This window comes from Bombina bombina, chromosome 10, assembly GCF_027579735.1.
Source record: "Bombina bombina isolate aBomBom1 chromosome 10, aBomBom1.pri, whole genome shotgun sequence".
In the NCBI taxonomy this organism is placed as follows: domain Eukaryota; kingdom Metazoa; phylum Chordata; class Amphibia; order Anura; family Bombinatoridae; genus Bombina; species Bombina bombina.
This window is the reverse complement of record NC_069508.1, coordinates 51,661,963-51,679,252: the sequence shown is the minus strand read 5'-3', so window position 1 is coordinate 51,679,252 and position 17,290 is coordinate 51,661,963. Positions and strand designations below refer to the sequence as shown.

The window sequence follows — 17,290 nt, the reverse complement described above, 5'->3', positions numbered from 1 at the left end:
CTTGCCTGTCTTGTTTTCCTTCCCTATAATCTGTGTCCTCTACCTTAGGTATTTGTTCCCATATTGATTCCCACTAGTAATTGATGACGTTTGGACTCTCCATATCTTAGGAAAGAAAACAAAATGTATGCTTACCTGATAAATTTCTTTCTTTCCGGATATGGAGAGTCCATGAAACCACCCTTTAAGACCATTATTTTTTACTTAACCTCAGGCACCTCTACACCTTTGTGTTATTCCTTTTTCCATTTCTCTTTGGTCGAATGACTTGGGATTGTGGGTGGCGGAGTGACACTTAACAGTTTTGCTGTGGTGCTCTTTGCCTACTCCTGCTGGCCAGGGGTAATATTCCCACTAGTAATTGATGACGACGTGAACTCTCCATATCCGTAAATAAATAAATTTATCAGGGAAGCATGAATTTAGATTTTTATATTTTAAATATTGCATTTAAAGAGAGCATTAGAGATACTATTACAAATAAATTTATTCAGATTTTTAAAATTCGAATTATGCAATATTCAAATTAGAAAAAATTGAATTGAATATTTCATTTCAAGAGAGCATTAGAAATAATATTATATTAAATGTTAGAATGTTGAACAAACATTTAAAATTCAAAATAAACAAATGTGTTAAAATTTGTTTCATTTTTACAATGTTGCAAAACATTCGCCTATCCCTAGTTTCCAATTTACTACTTTTATCAAATTTGCTTTGTTCCCGTGGTAGGTATCTAGAGGACTACATGGCAGGAAATAGTGCTGAATCTAGTGCTCTTGCAAATTGATAACATTCTTGCAAAACTGATGCCATATAGTGCTTCAGACATATGCATGCTCCTAAGCTTATATTTCTGCTTTTCAATAAGGGATACCAAGAGAATGAAAAAAATTGATACTAGAAGTATATTGTAAAGTTGTAAACATCACATGCTCCACCTGAATCATGAAATAAGCATTTTGAACAGAGAGTATACCCCCCAGCACTTGGCATGAACAATACCTATAGCTCCTTGAAAAAGGTACCTAGCTTGCCCTGAAATAAACATAGGAATGTGTCAAGGAGCCCCTAAGGAAAAGGCTGGGCAGAAATAGATTACAGATATTGACCTTAAAAATATAAATATTTAATCTTAAAAAACATATAGTATTAAAAACATAAACATAAGGTATTAAAGACAAACTTTGGAAAGCATCAAATGCATGGTGCAGAGTTTAGCATGGATTCATGTTACAGAATAGACTAATTGTAGTATAGAGCAGATTCCTATGTCCAATTGAAACACGTGTATGGGAATACGTGTGTGGGATGAGTCTGTCGTTCCAAATGAAATGGAATTGTGAATGTTCCTTATGTGGATTCCTTGATGTGTAGATATATCCTTAAATGGTGATATCAAAATGCAAAAAGGTAAAAAATGGAAAACAAGTAAATAAAAATGTGAAAATTTGAAAAAATTTAAAAAAATAATGGGAAAAAACTCAAAAACTCAAAAATAGTGTGATGATCACTCTGACAAAAATAGTGGTGACTGTATATCTCCTAATAGGATAGGTTCAAAATTATCCAGAGCTATCTTTTCCTTGAAACCTATAAGTAAAGAAAATACAATAGTGCAATATTGCTAGGGACAATGCAGAATAGTCAGAAATAGGCTTACCATATACTGTCAATGAGTTTTGGCCTTATAATAGGCCTTTATCAAGACTAAATATGGTGTGTATTGGTAGCCCTATTAATCTTAAAAAAACATATAGTATTAAAAGCAAAAACATAAGGTATTAAAGACAAACTTTAGAAAGCATCAAATGCATGGTGCAGAGTTTAGCATGGATTCATGTTACAGAATAGACTAATTGTAGTATAGAGCAGATTCCTATGTCCAATTGAAACACGTGTATGGGAATACGTGTGTGGGATGAGTCTGTCGTTCCAAATGGAATGGAATTGTGAATGTTCCTTATGTGGATTCCTTGATGTGTAGATATACTCTTAAATGGTGATATCAAAATGCAAAAAAAAGTAAAAAATGGAAAAAAAGTAAATAAAAATGTGAAAATTTGAAAAAATGGAAAAAAATAATGGGAAAAAACTCAAAAATAGTGTGATGATCACTCTGACGAAAATAGTGGTGACTGTATATCTCCTAATAGGATAGGTTCAAAATTATCCAGAGCGATCTTTTCCTTGAAACCTATAAGTAAAGAAAATACAATAGTGCAATATTGCTAGGGACAATGCAGAATAGTCAGAAATAGGCTTACCATATACTGACCAATGAGTTTTGGCCTTATAATAGGCCTTTATCAAGACTAAATATGGTGTGTATTGGTAGCCCTATTAATCTTAAAAAAACATATAGTATTAAAAACAAAAACATAAGGTATTAAAGACAAACTTTAGAAAGCATCAAATGCATGGTGCAGAGTTTAGCATGGATTCATGTTACAGAATAGACTAATTGTAGTATAGAGCAGATTCCTATGTCCAATTGAAACACGTGTATGGGAATACGTGTGTGGGATGAGTCTGTCGTTCCAAATGAAATGGAATTGTGAATGTTCCTTATGTGGATTCCTTGATGTGTAGATATATCCTTAAATGGTGATATCAAAATGCAAAAAGGTAAAAAATGGAAAACAAGTAAATAAAAATGTGAAAATTTGAAAAAATTGAAAAAAATAATGGGAAAAAACTCAAAAATAGTGTGATGATCACTCTGACGAAAATAGTGGTGACTGTATATCTCCTAATAGGATAGGTTCAAATTTATCCAGAGCTATCTTTTCCTTGAAACCTATAAGTAAAGAAAATACAATATTGCAATATTGCTAGGGACAATGCAGAATAGTCAGAAATAGGCTTACCATATACTGTCAATGAGTTTTGGCCTTATAATAGGCCTTTATCAAGACTAAATATGGTGTGTATTGGTAGCCCTATTAATCTTAAAAAAACATATAGTATTAAAAGCAAAAACATAAGGTATTAAAGACAAACTTTAGAAAGCATCAACTGCATGGTGCAGAGTTTAGCATGGATTCATGTTACAGAATAGACTAATTGTAGTATAGAGCAGATTCCTATGTCCAATTGAAACACGTGTATGGGAATACGTGTGTGGGATGAGTCTGTCGTTCCAAATGGAATGGAATTGTGAATGTTCCTTATGTGGATTCCTTGATGTGTAGATATACTCTTAAATGGTGATATCAAAATGCAAAAAAAGTAAAAAATGGAAAAAAAGTAAATAAAAATGTGAAAATTTGAAAAAATGGAAAAAAATAATGGGAAAAAACTCAAAAATAGTGTGATGATCACTCTGACGAAAATAGTGGTGACTGTATATCTCCTAATAGGATAGGTTCAAAATTATCCAGAGCGATCTTTTCCTTGAAACCTATAAGTAAAGAAAATACAATAGTGCAATATTGCTAGGGACAATGCAGAATAGTCAGAAATAGGCTTACCATATACTGACCAATGAGTTTTGGCCTTATAATAGGCCTTTATCAAGACTAAATATGGTGTGTATTGGTAGCCCTATTAATCTTAAAAAAACATATAGTATTAAAAACAAAAACATAAGGTATTAAAGACAAACTTTAGAAAGCATCAAATGCATGGTGCAGAGTTTAGCATGGATTCATGTTACAGAATAGACTAATTGTAGTATAGAGCAGATTCCTATGTCCAATTGAAACACGTGTATGGGAATACGTGTGTGGGATGAGTCTGTCGTTCCAAATGAAATGGAATTGTGAATGTTCCTTATGTGGATTCCTTGATGTGTAGATATATCCTTAAATGGTGATATCAAAATGCAAAAAGGTAAAAAATGGAAAACAAGTAAATAAAAATGTGAAAATTTGAAAAAATTGAAAAAAATAATGGGAAAAAACTCAAAAATAGTGTGATGATCACTCTGACGAAAATAGTGATGACTGTATATCTCCTAATAGGATAGGTTCAAATTTATCCAGAGCTATCTTTTCCTTGAAACCTATAAGTAAAGAAAATACAATATTGCAATATTGCTAGGGACAATGCAGAATAGTCAGAAATAGGCTTACCATATACTGTCAATGAGTTTTGGCCTTATAATAGGCCTTTATCAAGACTAAATATGGTGTGTATTGGTAGCCCTATTTATCCTGTGTATTAACGAATCATTAGGCAGTTGGTTTTGGCGCCAAACCATTAGGGCGTTTGTTGATGACGTTATTTGGATATATTGCTAAAACACAGGTATGTCATCATCATAGTAACGTCACTTCCGGTTTCTGCCAGTATTTCGATACTTATTATGTATACTCAGTTACCCCAATATTATATGTGTAGCGCCACTGTACTCGCTATTTCTCATAGTGTAGAGAGATTGCTATTTACTATCAATTCCTATGTCTCTAGACAAAATCAATAATGGGAACAAGTGTGGTGCAAGCATTCAAAAAACCGGAAGTGACGTAGTTGTTCAGAGACGTCTCTTCCGGTTTCGGTGAATTCGGTTCAAACTTATTTCTTCAACATCAGATTATGTGTTCATCTAAGGGAGTAGACTCGTATAATTCAAATCCCTAATATTGAAATATCTGGCAGAATAGGTAAGAGAAACTATCAGTATATGAAACTGTGTCTTTAGATGTACAAATACATATAAACCAGCTAGTGTAAGGGTCTCCTTAATGTCAACAAATGTAACTGGAAGTGACATAGTCATTAGAATTTTGAGTTTTATGTCCCTTTAATTATGATTACCAGCAAAGTGTAATTGGTTTTGTAGACTTTTCTTTCAAGTTACAATAGAAATATGTTTGTTGAACAATTACTTTTTTTTATTAGCTAACACACTGCTTATAGTTTGGAAATCAACATTTTATTTTTTTAAAGAAAATCTAAAACACAAAAAATCTATTAAGTTTTTAGAGATTTAGGTTACTGTACCTATATAAGTTCAGTAGTGGTTTTATACTACAATAATTTTGGCTACAGCACAGTTGTGTGAACAAATTTGATCTGCTGTGATGGTACAAATTGCCTGCTATACCCTTTGATTCTCTAATCATGTCCCTGACCACTCAACATTGCCCATATAATGCCTTCAGCCACATAACACCCATGATTAAACCCTTCCAACCTAAGGCCTATTAAGACTTTTGGGGGGGGGGCAGAATCAGTTTTAAAATTCTTAGTTTTTTTTTTTTATTTTAGACCCTTGAATTCATGTTTTTTGTGTTACAACAAACCCCAAATATGGCAACCGGCATTGTCATTGGCTCGTTTCAAAGCGGGATTTCTTCTTGTAAAAGACCTGGATTTTCACAGATCTTTGTGTTTTACACTTTCACACAAAGAAATCTGGCTCCAAATGCTGCTGCCGGCGGCCTTCGTTGGCATTCGTTTTAACATGAAAAAGACAAATGCACATTTCTTCTAGTATCCCACAAATTCTCAATTACACCCACTTATTTCATAATTTACCTCACAATGTTTTATTACCACATGAACCTAGAGAATATATACCAACGTGTGTCTTTTTGCCGGTGTACCTACGGGTGTTTAATATAAGTATAGGTGTTTAAGAGACACCAGAGTTAACTCCTGCCTGGTTGCCCCCCAATGTTGTATGTGTAATCATGCGGTCTAACCACACAATAAACACTTAAAGGGACATTATACTCACCTTTAATGTTTCTCCAATGGTCCATTTTACCTGCTGGAGTGTATTTACTTGCAACAGCTTTCTTACTTTTATTTTGTTATTTGAAATATCTGTATTTGCCTATAGAAACCATCACATACAGTGAAATATTAACAAATGTTCTCTGTAGACAAGATATGCAAAATAAAAGATGATAGCACAGATTAATTTCCCATTCAGGGGTAGGATAGAGAGATTTTTGTATCTGAAATAACTGGTTGTGCCCAGCCATAATTAAAGGAATAGTCTAGCTAGAATTAAACTTTCATGATTCAGATAGAGCATGCAATTTTAAGCAACTTTCTAATTTACTCCTATTATCAATTTTTATTTGCTCTCTTGGTATCTTTATTTGAAAAGGTAAGAATGTAAGCATAGGAGCTGGCCCATTTTTGGTTCATCACCTGGGTAGCACTTTCTGATTGGTGTCTAAATGTAGCCACCAATCAGCAAGCGCTACCCATGTGCTGAACCAAAAATTGCCCGGCTTCTAAGCTTACATTCAACTAAAGATGCCAAGAGATCTAAGAAAATTTGATAATAGGTGTAAATTAGGAAGTTGCTTAAAATTGTTGCTCTATCTGAATCATGAAAATTTAATTTTGACTAGACTATTCCTTTAACAATTTAATACCTAACTATGTTTAGACATAGATAATATAAGCAGGTCTGATTTACTGTTTTTATGGGAATACCCTTAAAGGGACACTGAACCTAAGTTTTTCTTTCGTGATTCAGATAGAGCATGCAATTTTAAGCAACTTTCTCATTTACTCCTATTATCAAATTTTCTTCATTCTCTTGGTATAGTTATTTGAAAATCAAAAATTTGAGTTTAGAAGCCAGACCATTTTTGGTGAACAACCTGGGTTGTTCTTGCTGATTGGTGGATAAATTCACCCACCAATAAACAAGTTCTGTCCAGTGTACTGAACCAAAAATTGGATGGCTCCTTAGCTTAGATGCCTTATTTTTCAAATAATGATAGGGAGAGAACAAAGAAAAAATTGATAATAGGAGTAAATTAGAAAGTTGCTTAACATTGCATGCTCTTATCTGAATCATGAAAGGAACAATTTGGGTTCAGTGTCCCTTTAATAACATTAGGTGAAATTGTTAATGAGTAAAAACAACTATTTAACTATTTCAAATACAAAAATAAACATGAAAGTACTATTTCCCATACATTTAATACATTGCAGTAGCTATGACAGTTCATTTGGAACACATTAATGGAAACCAAATTTTATAGTTGTCCATTCAGGAAAAGCAGAGAGTGCTTTAGTCTGGATAGAGATACTGTAATCTAGTTCTCAAAAAACAAAACAAAAAGAAAAAGTCTTATAGGAATAAAAATAGAAGATAATTATTAAAAAAATAAATAAAATAAAGTAAAATAAGGAAATCAGTTTATGAATCAAAGAGATGACGCTTGAAAAGTTAAGAAATTATATTTAATTAAATCTAAAAACCATAAAACAGCATTCAAATACAATAAAAAGTTATACTTGCATTAAAAAAAAACAAAAAAAAAAAAACAATAAGAGATTTCACACAATAAAGGGTGGCTCTGAAAAATGTTGTGGTTACTGTTTGGCCATACAGTTTATATAATAAACTTTTTTTATTATATTTGAATATTTTTTTATATATATATAAAGCATTTCTTAACTATTCAATTTGCTGTTTCTTTAACTCACAAACTGGTTTCCTTGTTTTTTATTTGTATTTACAGTTATATGTAATTATTTTACTATTACTTTTTTTATAATTATCTTCTCTTTTCATATCTATAAAATATTTGTTTTCTTGAGAACTAAATTACAGTGTCTGTAACGTGACTAAAGTATTTATTCAAACATTTCTTAACCACTCATTAGTTTTCTCTTTCTTTTTTTTTATAACTAACAAGCTACAGTATGTTTTATACGTTATGAGATCTTACAAAAAGGGTACAAATTTGTCGCCAATTCATAAGATTTGACATAACACAAATTGTCAGTGTATCACATGTTAGTAAAATGTGCATTAAAAAAGTGATCCAGTCAAAAAGTACCGTATTATAATGTAAAGTATTTTTTTGTGCATAAATAGCATCACATTTGATTAATTAAACAACACAATAGTGTTTGTTATTCTCTTATTGTTTAAATAAAAAAAAAATGTATATATTTTTTAATATATCCACTCTTGTCAGACTGGTGGAACTTTGGATAATTCCCAAAAATGTTGATTAATAAGCTTGCCTGGAAGTTATTAGCCTGTATCTTGTGCATGGCTGTATTCTGATTCAAGCATGTGAAATGGTTCCTCGATTCTAATAGCGGAGCTGAGACTTCAAGTGCACTGTAAATGTGTTACATTTTAGAAATTATTTAATTAAAGTCCCTGTAATGAATTGTCTAAATTTTGTTTTAATCTCTTCTTCATCATGAAATGAGAACAGTGTAGTGTCCATTTTTAACTAATTGAATCTAATAATAACTCTGTACTTTCTAAAGTCGAACAATTGTTTTACTTTGATCTGCATCTATTACAAGAAGAGTACCATATTTCCAATTAATAGATTTGTAAATTAGACTACGATTAATGAATGTACTTTTAATTAAAAAGAACCTCCTGGAGTGAGCTGCCTTCAGTAAACTACACAACTTTTAAAAATTATTAGAATCTGCATGTTAGGGAGGAGACATCTGAATGGTCCTTTGATGGGATTCAGCTTTTTGCTGCCTTGTTTGTGAATACATAGGTTGGGATATATTTCTTGGAAAAATCTTGGTATTTCTTGACTAGTTGTCTATTACTAGTTGTTCAAGGCTTTTTGCTTAAATACCAGTACTTAAATAGAGGGGAGAAATTGGACTGGGTCCCCAATTCAGAACAATTAAACCTTATGAGGGAAATTTGAAGCTTTACTTCAGCAAAGCTTGGAGGGGGAGCGATTGACAAACCCCTTTGCGTCTATATATTCCAAGTTAGGCTGAGTTTGGACTTTTTTTGGAGGGAACAAAGCAAGGGGTTTTGTATTCCAGTGCAAAAATTAAATTTGTCCTCATTTTAGGCCCTTCCTCTTCTATGTTGCAGTGTTGTGACTTAAACTTGTGTGATTCATATAAAGCGTGTTATTTTAAGGCACATTAATTTTACATATATGATCAAATTTACTTTGTTCTCTTGGTGTATTTGTTGAAAAGCATATTGGATATCCTCAACAACAGCAGTGCACTGCTAGGAGCAAGCTGGTGATTGGTGGCTACACACAGCTTTCTTGTCATTTTTTAATGCTAAAAATTAGTTGGACAAAAAACGTTGGCTTTATCTTAAACTTTTTTGGTCTTTTTATTATACACCATCCTAGCTGATGCCAAGCTCCCAGTAAATTGTGCAGTAATTCCAGGGGGGGTCTATTGTAACAGACCTAGGACAATCTACCTATGCTTTAAGGAATTTAACTCTGGGTTTAAAGGGACAGTCAAGTCCAAAATAAACTTTCATGATTCAAATAAGGTATGTAATTTTAAACAACTTTCCAATTTGTTTTTCTCACCAGTTTTGCTTTGTTCCCTTGGTATTCTTAGTTGAAAGTTAAACCTAGGTAGGCTTATATGCTAATTTCTTAGACCTTGAAATGCAAGTTTGTTAAACCATCTGAAATAAGGGGGCAGTTTGCCGAGGTTTATTTATATAACTGTGCTGGTTATGCAAAACTAGGGAATGGGTAATAAAGAGATTATCAGTTAAAACAATTGCCATTATGATGTAGACTGTCCCCTTAACAGGGGAAATGTTTCCTTAAGATGTCACCATAGGTCATATGTCCTAGTTTTCACTAACCTCTGTAGAAACGCTGCTTTATTCATATGTTTTTTCAGAGCAGTAAATAAAGGCTACATTTGAATAATTACTGGAGTAGAATAATATGTGCTAGGCTTTTTCAGCTTTCTTTTTTCTAATTTGAAGATAGTGATTAAACAAAAAGCAGTTTCACTCCATTTTAGATTAGACAGGAACATTTCAGAAAGATGTCACACAAATGAAACCCCATAAAAGACAAACACACTTATAAAGTCTCAAAAGATGTACCTATAAAAATTATTTAATGATTATATGTGAGTGCATATAGAGCATTTCAGGGTAAACTTTCTTATGTTATATTCTAAAGTGAGAAGTGATGTTTTGTTAGTTGATACTAGTTGTTGCATGTTCCGTTATTGTTTAAAGGGAAACGAAACCCAATCTTTTTCTTTCATGATTCAGATAGATCATACACATTTAAACAACTTTTCCATCTTGCTTCTAACTTCTAATTTTCTTAGTTCTCTAGGTATCATTTGCTGAGAAGCATACCTAGGTAGGAGCTATCTGCTGATTGGTGGCTGCACATATGTCTCTTTTCATTGGCTTACCAATGTGTTTAGTTAAAGGGATAGGAAAGTCCAAATAAAACTTTCACGATTCAGATAGTGCATATCATTTTAATACACTTTTTAGTTCACTTTTATTTTCAAATGTGCTTTGTTCTCTTGGTATTCCTTGTTGAAAATGAATATTCACATATCCTACACTGGTTGGATATAGCTACTGATTGGTGCCTCCACCCATTTTTCTCTTGTGATTGGCTAATTAGATGTGTTCAGCTGCCAGCAGTGCAATGCTGTTCCTTCAGCAAAGGATAAGAAGGTAAAGAATAGACATGTGCGATTCGTTTCGGATCGATTCGGAAATTCGACCGAATTCGTAAAATTCGGGATTCGGATTGTTCCGAATTTCCGAATTAAAATACTGCCGAATCTACCGAATAAATTTGAATTAGTTTGGATTTATTTGTATTTATTCGGTAGATTTGGATGGCCATGGATTACACTAGTATTGTACAGTATATTAGGTTATATCACTCTGCTATGGGTTACACCTAATATACTGTACATAATACTAGTCTAATCCCACCTAACACTTACCGAAATTCCGAATTTCCGAACCGAATCGATCTGAACCGAACCGAATTTTTTCCTGATGCACATATCTAGTAATGAAGCAAATTTGATAGTAGAAGTAAATTGGAATGTTGTTTAAAATTGTATGTTTTATCTAAATCATGAAATAAAATGTTGGGGGTTCCTGTCCCTTTAACTCCCAGTGGCACATTGCTGCTCCTTCGATAAAGGTTACCAAGAGAATGAAGCAAACTTGATAACAAAAGTACATTGGTAAAGTGTTTACAAATGTGTGTTCTATCTGAATCAAAAAAGAAAAGGTTTGTGTTTCATGTCCATTTAAGGGTATTAATATATTTAAATCGGCAGATTTTTTAAAGTTTAGAAATGATGTTAAATATAATAACTGTCAAATAAAATTATCATGTAAAGATCTTTGAATGTCATTTTGAAAATGTATGTATTCATTTTTATATAATTGTAATTCACATACAGTAATGCATGGACTTGATGTTCCTTGCATTGTGTATTATTATTAAAGCATTTAAAAACAAACTTGTGTTGTCCTAGATAAAGCAACACTAAGTTTTGTTACAGAATGTATTAGTGCTATATGATACTTGGTTTGAAAGTCTCAGAATAGTTTTACACAATTCTAAAATAAAATGTTAAGGATAGTATTGCATACAGGACCAGAATTGCCTCATTGATTGAAGTAATATGCTGTTCTAAAACAGGACTTAAAGGGACAGTCAACAACAGAATTTTTGTTGTTTAAAAAGATAGATAATCCCTTTATTTACCATTCTCCAGTTTTGTATAACCAACACAGTTATATTAATATATGTTTTACCTCTGTGATTACCTTGTATCTAAGCCTCTGCAGACTGCCCCCTTATTTCAGTTATTTTGACAAACTTTCATTTTAGCCACCTAGTGCTGACTCCTAGGTAACTTCACGTGTGTGAGCACAATGCTATCTATATGAAACACATGAACTAATGCTCTCTCTAGTGGTGAAAAACTGTCAAATGCATTCAGATTAAAGGTGGCCTTCAAGGTTTAAGAAATTAGGATATGAGCCTACCTAGGTTTAACTTTCAACTAACAATACCAAGAGTACAAAGCAAAATTGGTGCTAAAAGTAAATGGTAACGTTGTTTAAAATGACATGCCCTGTCTGAATTATGTAAGTTTATTTTGTACTTGACTGTCCCTTTAACCCAGAATATTGTTATTTCATATTTCCCTACCGCTCTGGATCTTGTGGTTTGCCTTAGGTAAGGGGGATCTTCCCTCTGTCCCTCCCACAGCTTTCCCACTGTACAGATTTCCAGGAACTGGCTTGTCTCTGCTCGCCATACACTTTGACTCCACCAAGCTCTGCCCATAAAATTGCCATTGCTGTTTGTTATATATGGTAACTAAAAATCTGCAGACATTTATCTTGTAGGATTAAAAGGGTCATTATAGTCCAAATATTACATTCTCTAATCCGTTAGAGCGTGTGATTTTATCACTATTGACCCAGTTCTATTGTGCTTTTAATACCCACAAAGGGGTTAAACACACAATAAAAGTGTCACTTGGGACCCGCAGTGCACTGCTGGTCCCGAGCGGAACCTGGTGCTGATCCAATTAGCAGTGCTAGTCGCATAACTCAGATGTGCAACTGGCGCTGTTGATTAAATCAGAATGAAGACAATTTGATAATAGAAGTAAATTGTTTAATTTTGCATGTTCTGTCTGAATCGTGAACAGAAAGGTTTGGGTTTTATTTCCCTTTAAGGTGACTTCATTAAAGGGACATGAAACTCAAAATTTTGCTTTCATGATTTAGATAGAAAATACATTTTTAAACAACTTTCCAATTTACTTCTATTATTTAATTTGCTTCATTCTCAGATAATCATTGTTGAAGAAATATATGTGCTGTAGCCACCAATCAACAGCTATTGAGCCTATTTAGATATGCTCTTCAGCAAAGGTTATCAAGAAACTTAAGAAAATGACATAATAGAAGTACATTGGTAATTTGTTTAAAATCGCATGCTCCTTCTAAACCATGAAATAAAAAAAATGGTTTCATGTCCCTTTAATGGCTTTAAAGGGACAGTCTAGGCCAAAATAAACTTTCATGATTCAGATAGAGCATGTCATTTTAAACAATTTTCCAATTTACTTTTATCCCCAATTTTGCTTTGTTCTCTTGGTATTCTTAGTTGAAAGCTTAACCTAGGAGGTTCATATGCTAATTTCTTAGACCTTGAAGCCCACCTCTTTCAGATTTCATTTTAACAGTTTTTCACTACTAGAGGGTGTTAGTTCACATATTTCATATAGATAACACTGTGCTCGTGCACGTGAAGTAATCTGGGAGCAGGCACTGATTGGCTAGACTGCAAGTCTGTCAAAAGAAATGAAAAAAGGGGCAGTTTGCAGAGGCTTAGATACAAGGTAATCACAGAGGTAAAACGTGTATTATTATAACTGTGTTGGTTATGCAAAACTGGGGAATGGGTAATAAAGGAATTATCTCTCTTTTAAAACAATAACAATTCTGGTGTATACTGTCCCTTTAAGCCCAGAGAGGGGCAAGGCATCTTGGACAGAGGAGTGGGACTAGAGGAGCAGAGGGGTGAGTGCACGTGCCGCTTTTGCTTAATGGGGCAGGCAGTGCAGCTGCTGATTGGCTGTACTTCCTAGTGACAGAAAAATTAAACCAAAAAACAAGCAGGTTTACTATTTTGGCAGTAGGGGAAGTCTGATATTTGCACATACAAGGGTAAAAATCAGTAAGCAACCACTATGCATTAATTAAACCTAGTAAGTAAAATACCAGTAAAAAAAAACAATGTTTAGGAGCCCTTTAAAATAATAAACTAAGCAAAACTATATTTACAGAGTGCAGTATTGATTAATGTTGTTCTGTTTTTCCTCTTTTACAGAAGTCAGGAGCTGATGCCCTTGAGTTAAATCTGTCTTGCCCCCATGGCATGGGAGAACGAGGCATGGGTCTTGCATGTGGGCAGGTGGGAATTTTTCACTTTCATGTTTTTCAGTAGAGTTAGCATGCATGTTAACAGCTTTTGTTATTACATACAAGGTGAAGAATACACAAAGACTGAATTCTCCAAGCTGAGACTGTTTAAATATTTATTAGATAAAGTTGAAAATAGCAAAGGAAGTGGAAATTGCACAAGTGTTTAGTTTTATACAAGACCAACATTTGGACTATGTTTGATGCAAAGTAATATCATAGAAAACAGTTTCTAGAGCACTGAAGGATAATTAGCTGCATTTTTATTTGTTCGTAATGTTGATCCAAAGTCCCTGTAGCAAAATATTGTGGCAAATGCTTAAGCTCACTGTGATTTTTTTGCTATATGTATTACCATATAAATAGCATTTCTGATATTTTAAGCACAATTTCTTGTTGAACATTGTGACTTGCAAACCGTTATAAACATACTACTTTTATTTTTATGCAACCAGGCACCAAAATATCTTCAGTAAGGGTCTTGTAGAAAAAAAACATTTGTCATAAAGAAAAAAAACACACACATTCTTCAAATACTTCTGTGATCAGAGAAAATTTTTTTTTTTTTTCCACAACTTGGCTATTTTAACAACTATGATCAAATGTATTTTGTGATTTTACAGGGACATAAATTACAAGAAGAAAATGCTGTAATCTGCTAGAACATTTGAATTGTTGCACTGTTGCTTAAATATAACTGACTTGAAATCCAATTTTTTTCTTTCATGATTCAGGCAGATTTATATAGTTTTTAAAAACATTCTGATTTTGTTCTATGATAAAATTTGTTTAATTCTAGTAGTATTCTTTAGACCAATTTTTGGTTCGCTGCTGTAGCTTTCGTTTCGTTTTCGAGTATTCGAAGCCCATGCTGTTTGGTAATTGTCTCATTTTATATTAAATGAATACCGACCATTCATGGAACATTTACATTAATTTTCGTTAAACAAATGTATATGTTCCACTGCTACAGGTGAAAAAGTTTGCGTCTAGCTACTAAAGTACGAAAGATCCAACATTACAAATATATAAGGAATTACACAAACATGCAAAAGAGCAATCAGATTAGCCAAAATGGAAAATGATCAATGGCAAAACCCTAAAATTCTATTTTTAAGTGTAGAAATGGTGCAAAACATTTAAGGAAAATATAGGTACATTAAAATAGGAGAATGGTAGCATGACTAATAATAACCATAGGAAGGCTGAGGTACTAATCCATTTCTTTTCTTAAAGGGACACTGAACCCAAAATGTTTCTTTCGTGATTCAGATAAAGCATGCATCTTTAAGCAACTTTCTAATTTACTCCTGTTATCAATGTTTATTTGTTCTCTTGCTATCTTTATATAAAAAAAGCTTTTTTCTTGGTTCAGACTCTGGACAGCAGTTTTTGATTGGTGGATGAATTTATCCACCAATCAGCAAGGGCAACCTAGGTTATTCACAAAAAATGGGCCGGCATCTAAACTTACATTCTTGCATTTCAAATAAAGATACCAAGAGAATAAAGAACATTTGATAATAGGAGTAAATTAGAAAGTTGCTTAAAATTTCATGCTCTATCTGAATCACAAAATAAAAAGTTTGGGTTCAGTGTCCCTTTAAGTATACAAAAGAGAGGAAGCAATGGTAGAAGCATTGAAACAACATACAAGCCCTTACAAAAAACTGTGCTACTTCTAGATGATATCAGGAAATGGATGATATTAAGGTAAATAAAACCCCAGATACCGATGAAATATATCTAAGGGTTCTAAGGGATCTTAGCACTGTTATAGCCAAACCTCTGATCTTAATTGTTCAATACTCATTATCCTTTGGCATTGTACCCCAGGACTGATGTAAAGTGGATGTGGTGTCCCTTTTGAAAAGGGAAACATGGCTGATCCAGGAAGCTATAGATCAGTAAGTCTGACATCAGTAGTGGGGGGGGGGATACTGGAAGTGATTATAAGGGGTTATTTTCATGTTAACAAGATTACAAATTCAAATTCACATGGTTTGTTGAGAAGTAGATTATGTCAAATTTATCTAATTCGATTCTATGAGATAGGAAGGAAGAATATAGATAAAGATCAGTTGATGTGATATATTTGGATTTGGCAAAGGCTTTTGATACATTGCCGTATAAGATTAGTGTACAAAATAAAACCAACAATGTTAGCTCATGGATAAATAATTGGATAAGACAGGGAACAATGAGTGGTAGTAAATTAATCATATAGAGATTGGACAAAGGTAATAAGTGGAGGAGTCCTGGAATCAGTACTTGGCCCTGTCCTTTTAATATTTGTATTAATGACTTGGAGCAAGGATTGAATAGACACATCTCTATTTTTGCAGATGTTATAACGTTGTGTAACGGAATTAGATCAGTGCAGAATTGAATTGCTTTGCAAGGGGATTTGTAAAATTTTGAAGAACGCAATGGTGTATGGAAAATGAGATCTAATACTGGAAAATGTAAGGTTCTACATTTTAAAGTAAAAATATGCAGAAAACAAATTATTTAAATGGGACCAATTTCATAAAGGACGTTGCAGGATTAGAAACCATTCAGAAAAGGCCCATAAAACTAATAAGGCGATTGAAGAATTAGGAAAACGAGCACAAAGAACAGCGCTATAAATTGGAGATTTAGAATGAGGAGAGGTTAGTCAAACTGGGTCTATTTTCTTTTGAAAAAAAGGTGCTTGTTTTAGATATGTGTTAAGGTGGTTACAATTAGGGATGGGCGAATGTGTTTATATCCGAATTCGAATGTTAGAACGAATGTTATTGTAGACATTCGATTTACATAATAGAATGTTGATAAGAACGAATATTCTTAAAAATTCGATTTTCGAATGTTATTTACAGTTTTCGAATGTTACATTCGAATATCACATTCGAATTCGAATATTACATTTATAAAACAAAATTGTAGACTAGAAACACTATTTCGAATGTCACATTCGAATCGAATATCACATTCGAATCGAATGTCACATTCAAATTCGAATATTACATTTATAAAACACAGTATTAGACTAGAAATACTATTTCAAATTCGAATGTGACATTCAAATTCGAATATTACATTTATTAAACACAGTTGTAGACTAGAAATACTATTGCAAATCTGAATGTCACATTCGAATTCGAATGTCACATTCAAATTCGAATATTAAATTTCGAAATTGAATGAATACATAGCTAAACATTCTATTATTCAAACGAATATTTCCGAATTTTATTGAAAAATTCGAAAACGAAAATTCAAAAATAGAATGTTAGAATGTTATAAAAACATTCGAAATTAGATTCGAATGAACGAATGTATCAAAATTCGTTTTAAATTTTGAATTTTTAGAAACATTCACCCATCCCTAGTTACAATAGGTTTTATTTATATCTTAATATAGCTAATATATTTTGCCATTACTGTGCAAAAACCTTGAAATAGCTGGGTCATGTGAATTGAACTTCTGATTCGGGTCATTTTTACACTATAATGGCTTGCTGCAGTGCAAGTCTGTGACACCTCTGCATGGGCAACCATTTTTGTCTTCATGCAGTTTGATTGGCTGTTGTGTATAATTTAGCATTTGTAAAAAGTTCTGGAGGGTGG

General features: G+C 32.9%; 1 protein-coding gene across 1 annotated transcript in view; it reads left to right on the top strand.

Annotated features, from left to right (window-relative positions):
- DPYD (dihydropyrimidine dehydrogenase) overlaps positions 1 to 17,290 on the top strand; it is a 1,643,387-nt gene that overhangs the window by 1,107,633 nt on the left and 518,464 nt on the right. Inside the window, exon 16 of the mRNA XM_053694067.1 lies at positions 13,587 to 13,670. Within this exon, the coding sequence (XP_053550042.1) occupies positions 13,587 to 13,670 (84 nt within the window). The remainder of the gene's footprint in view (positions 1 to 13,586; positions 13,671 to 17,290) is intronic.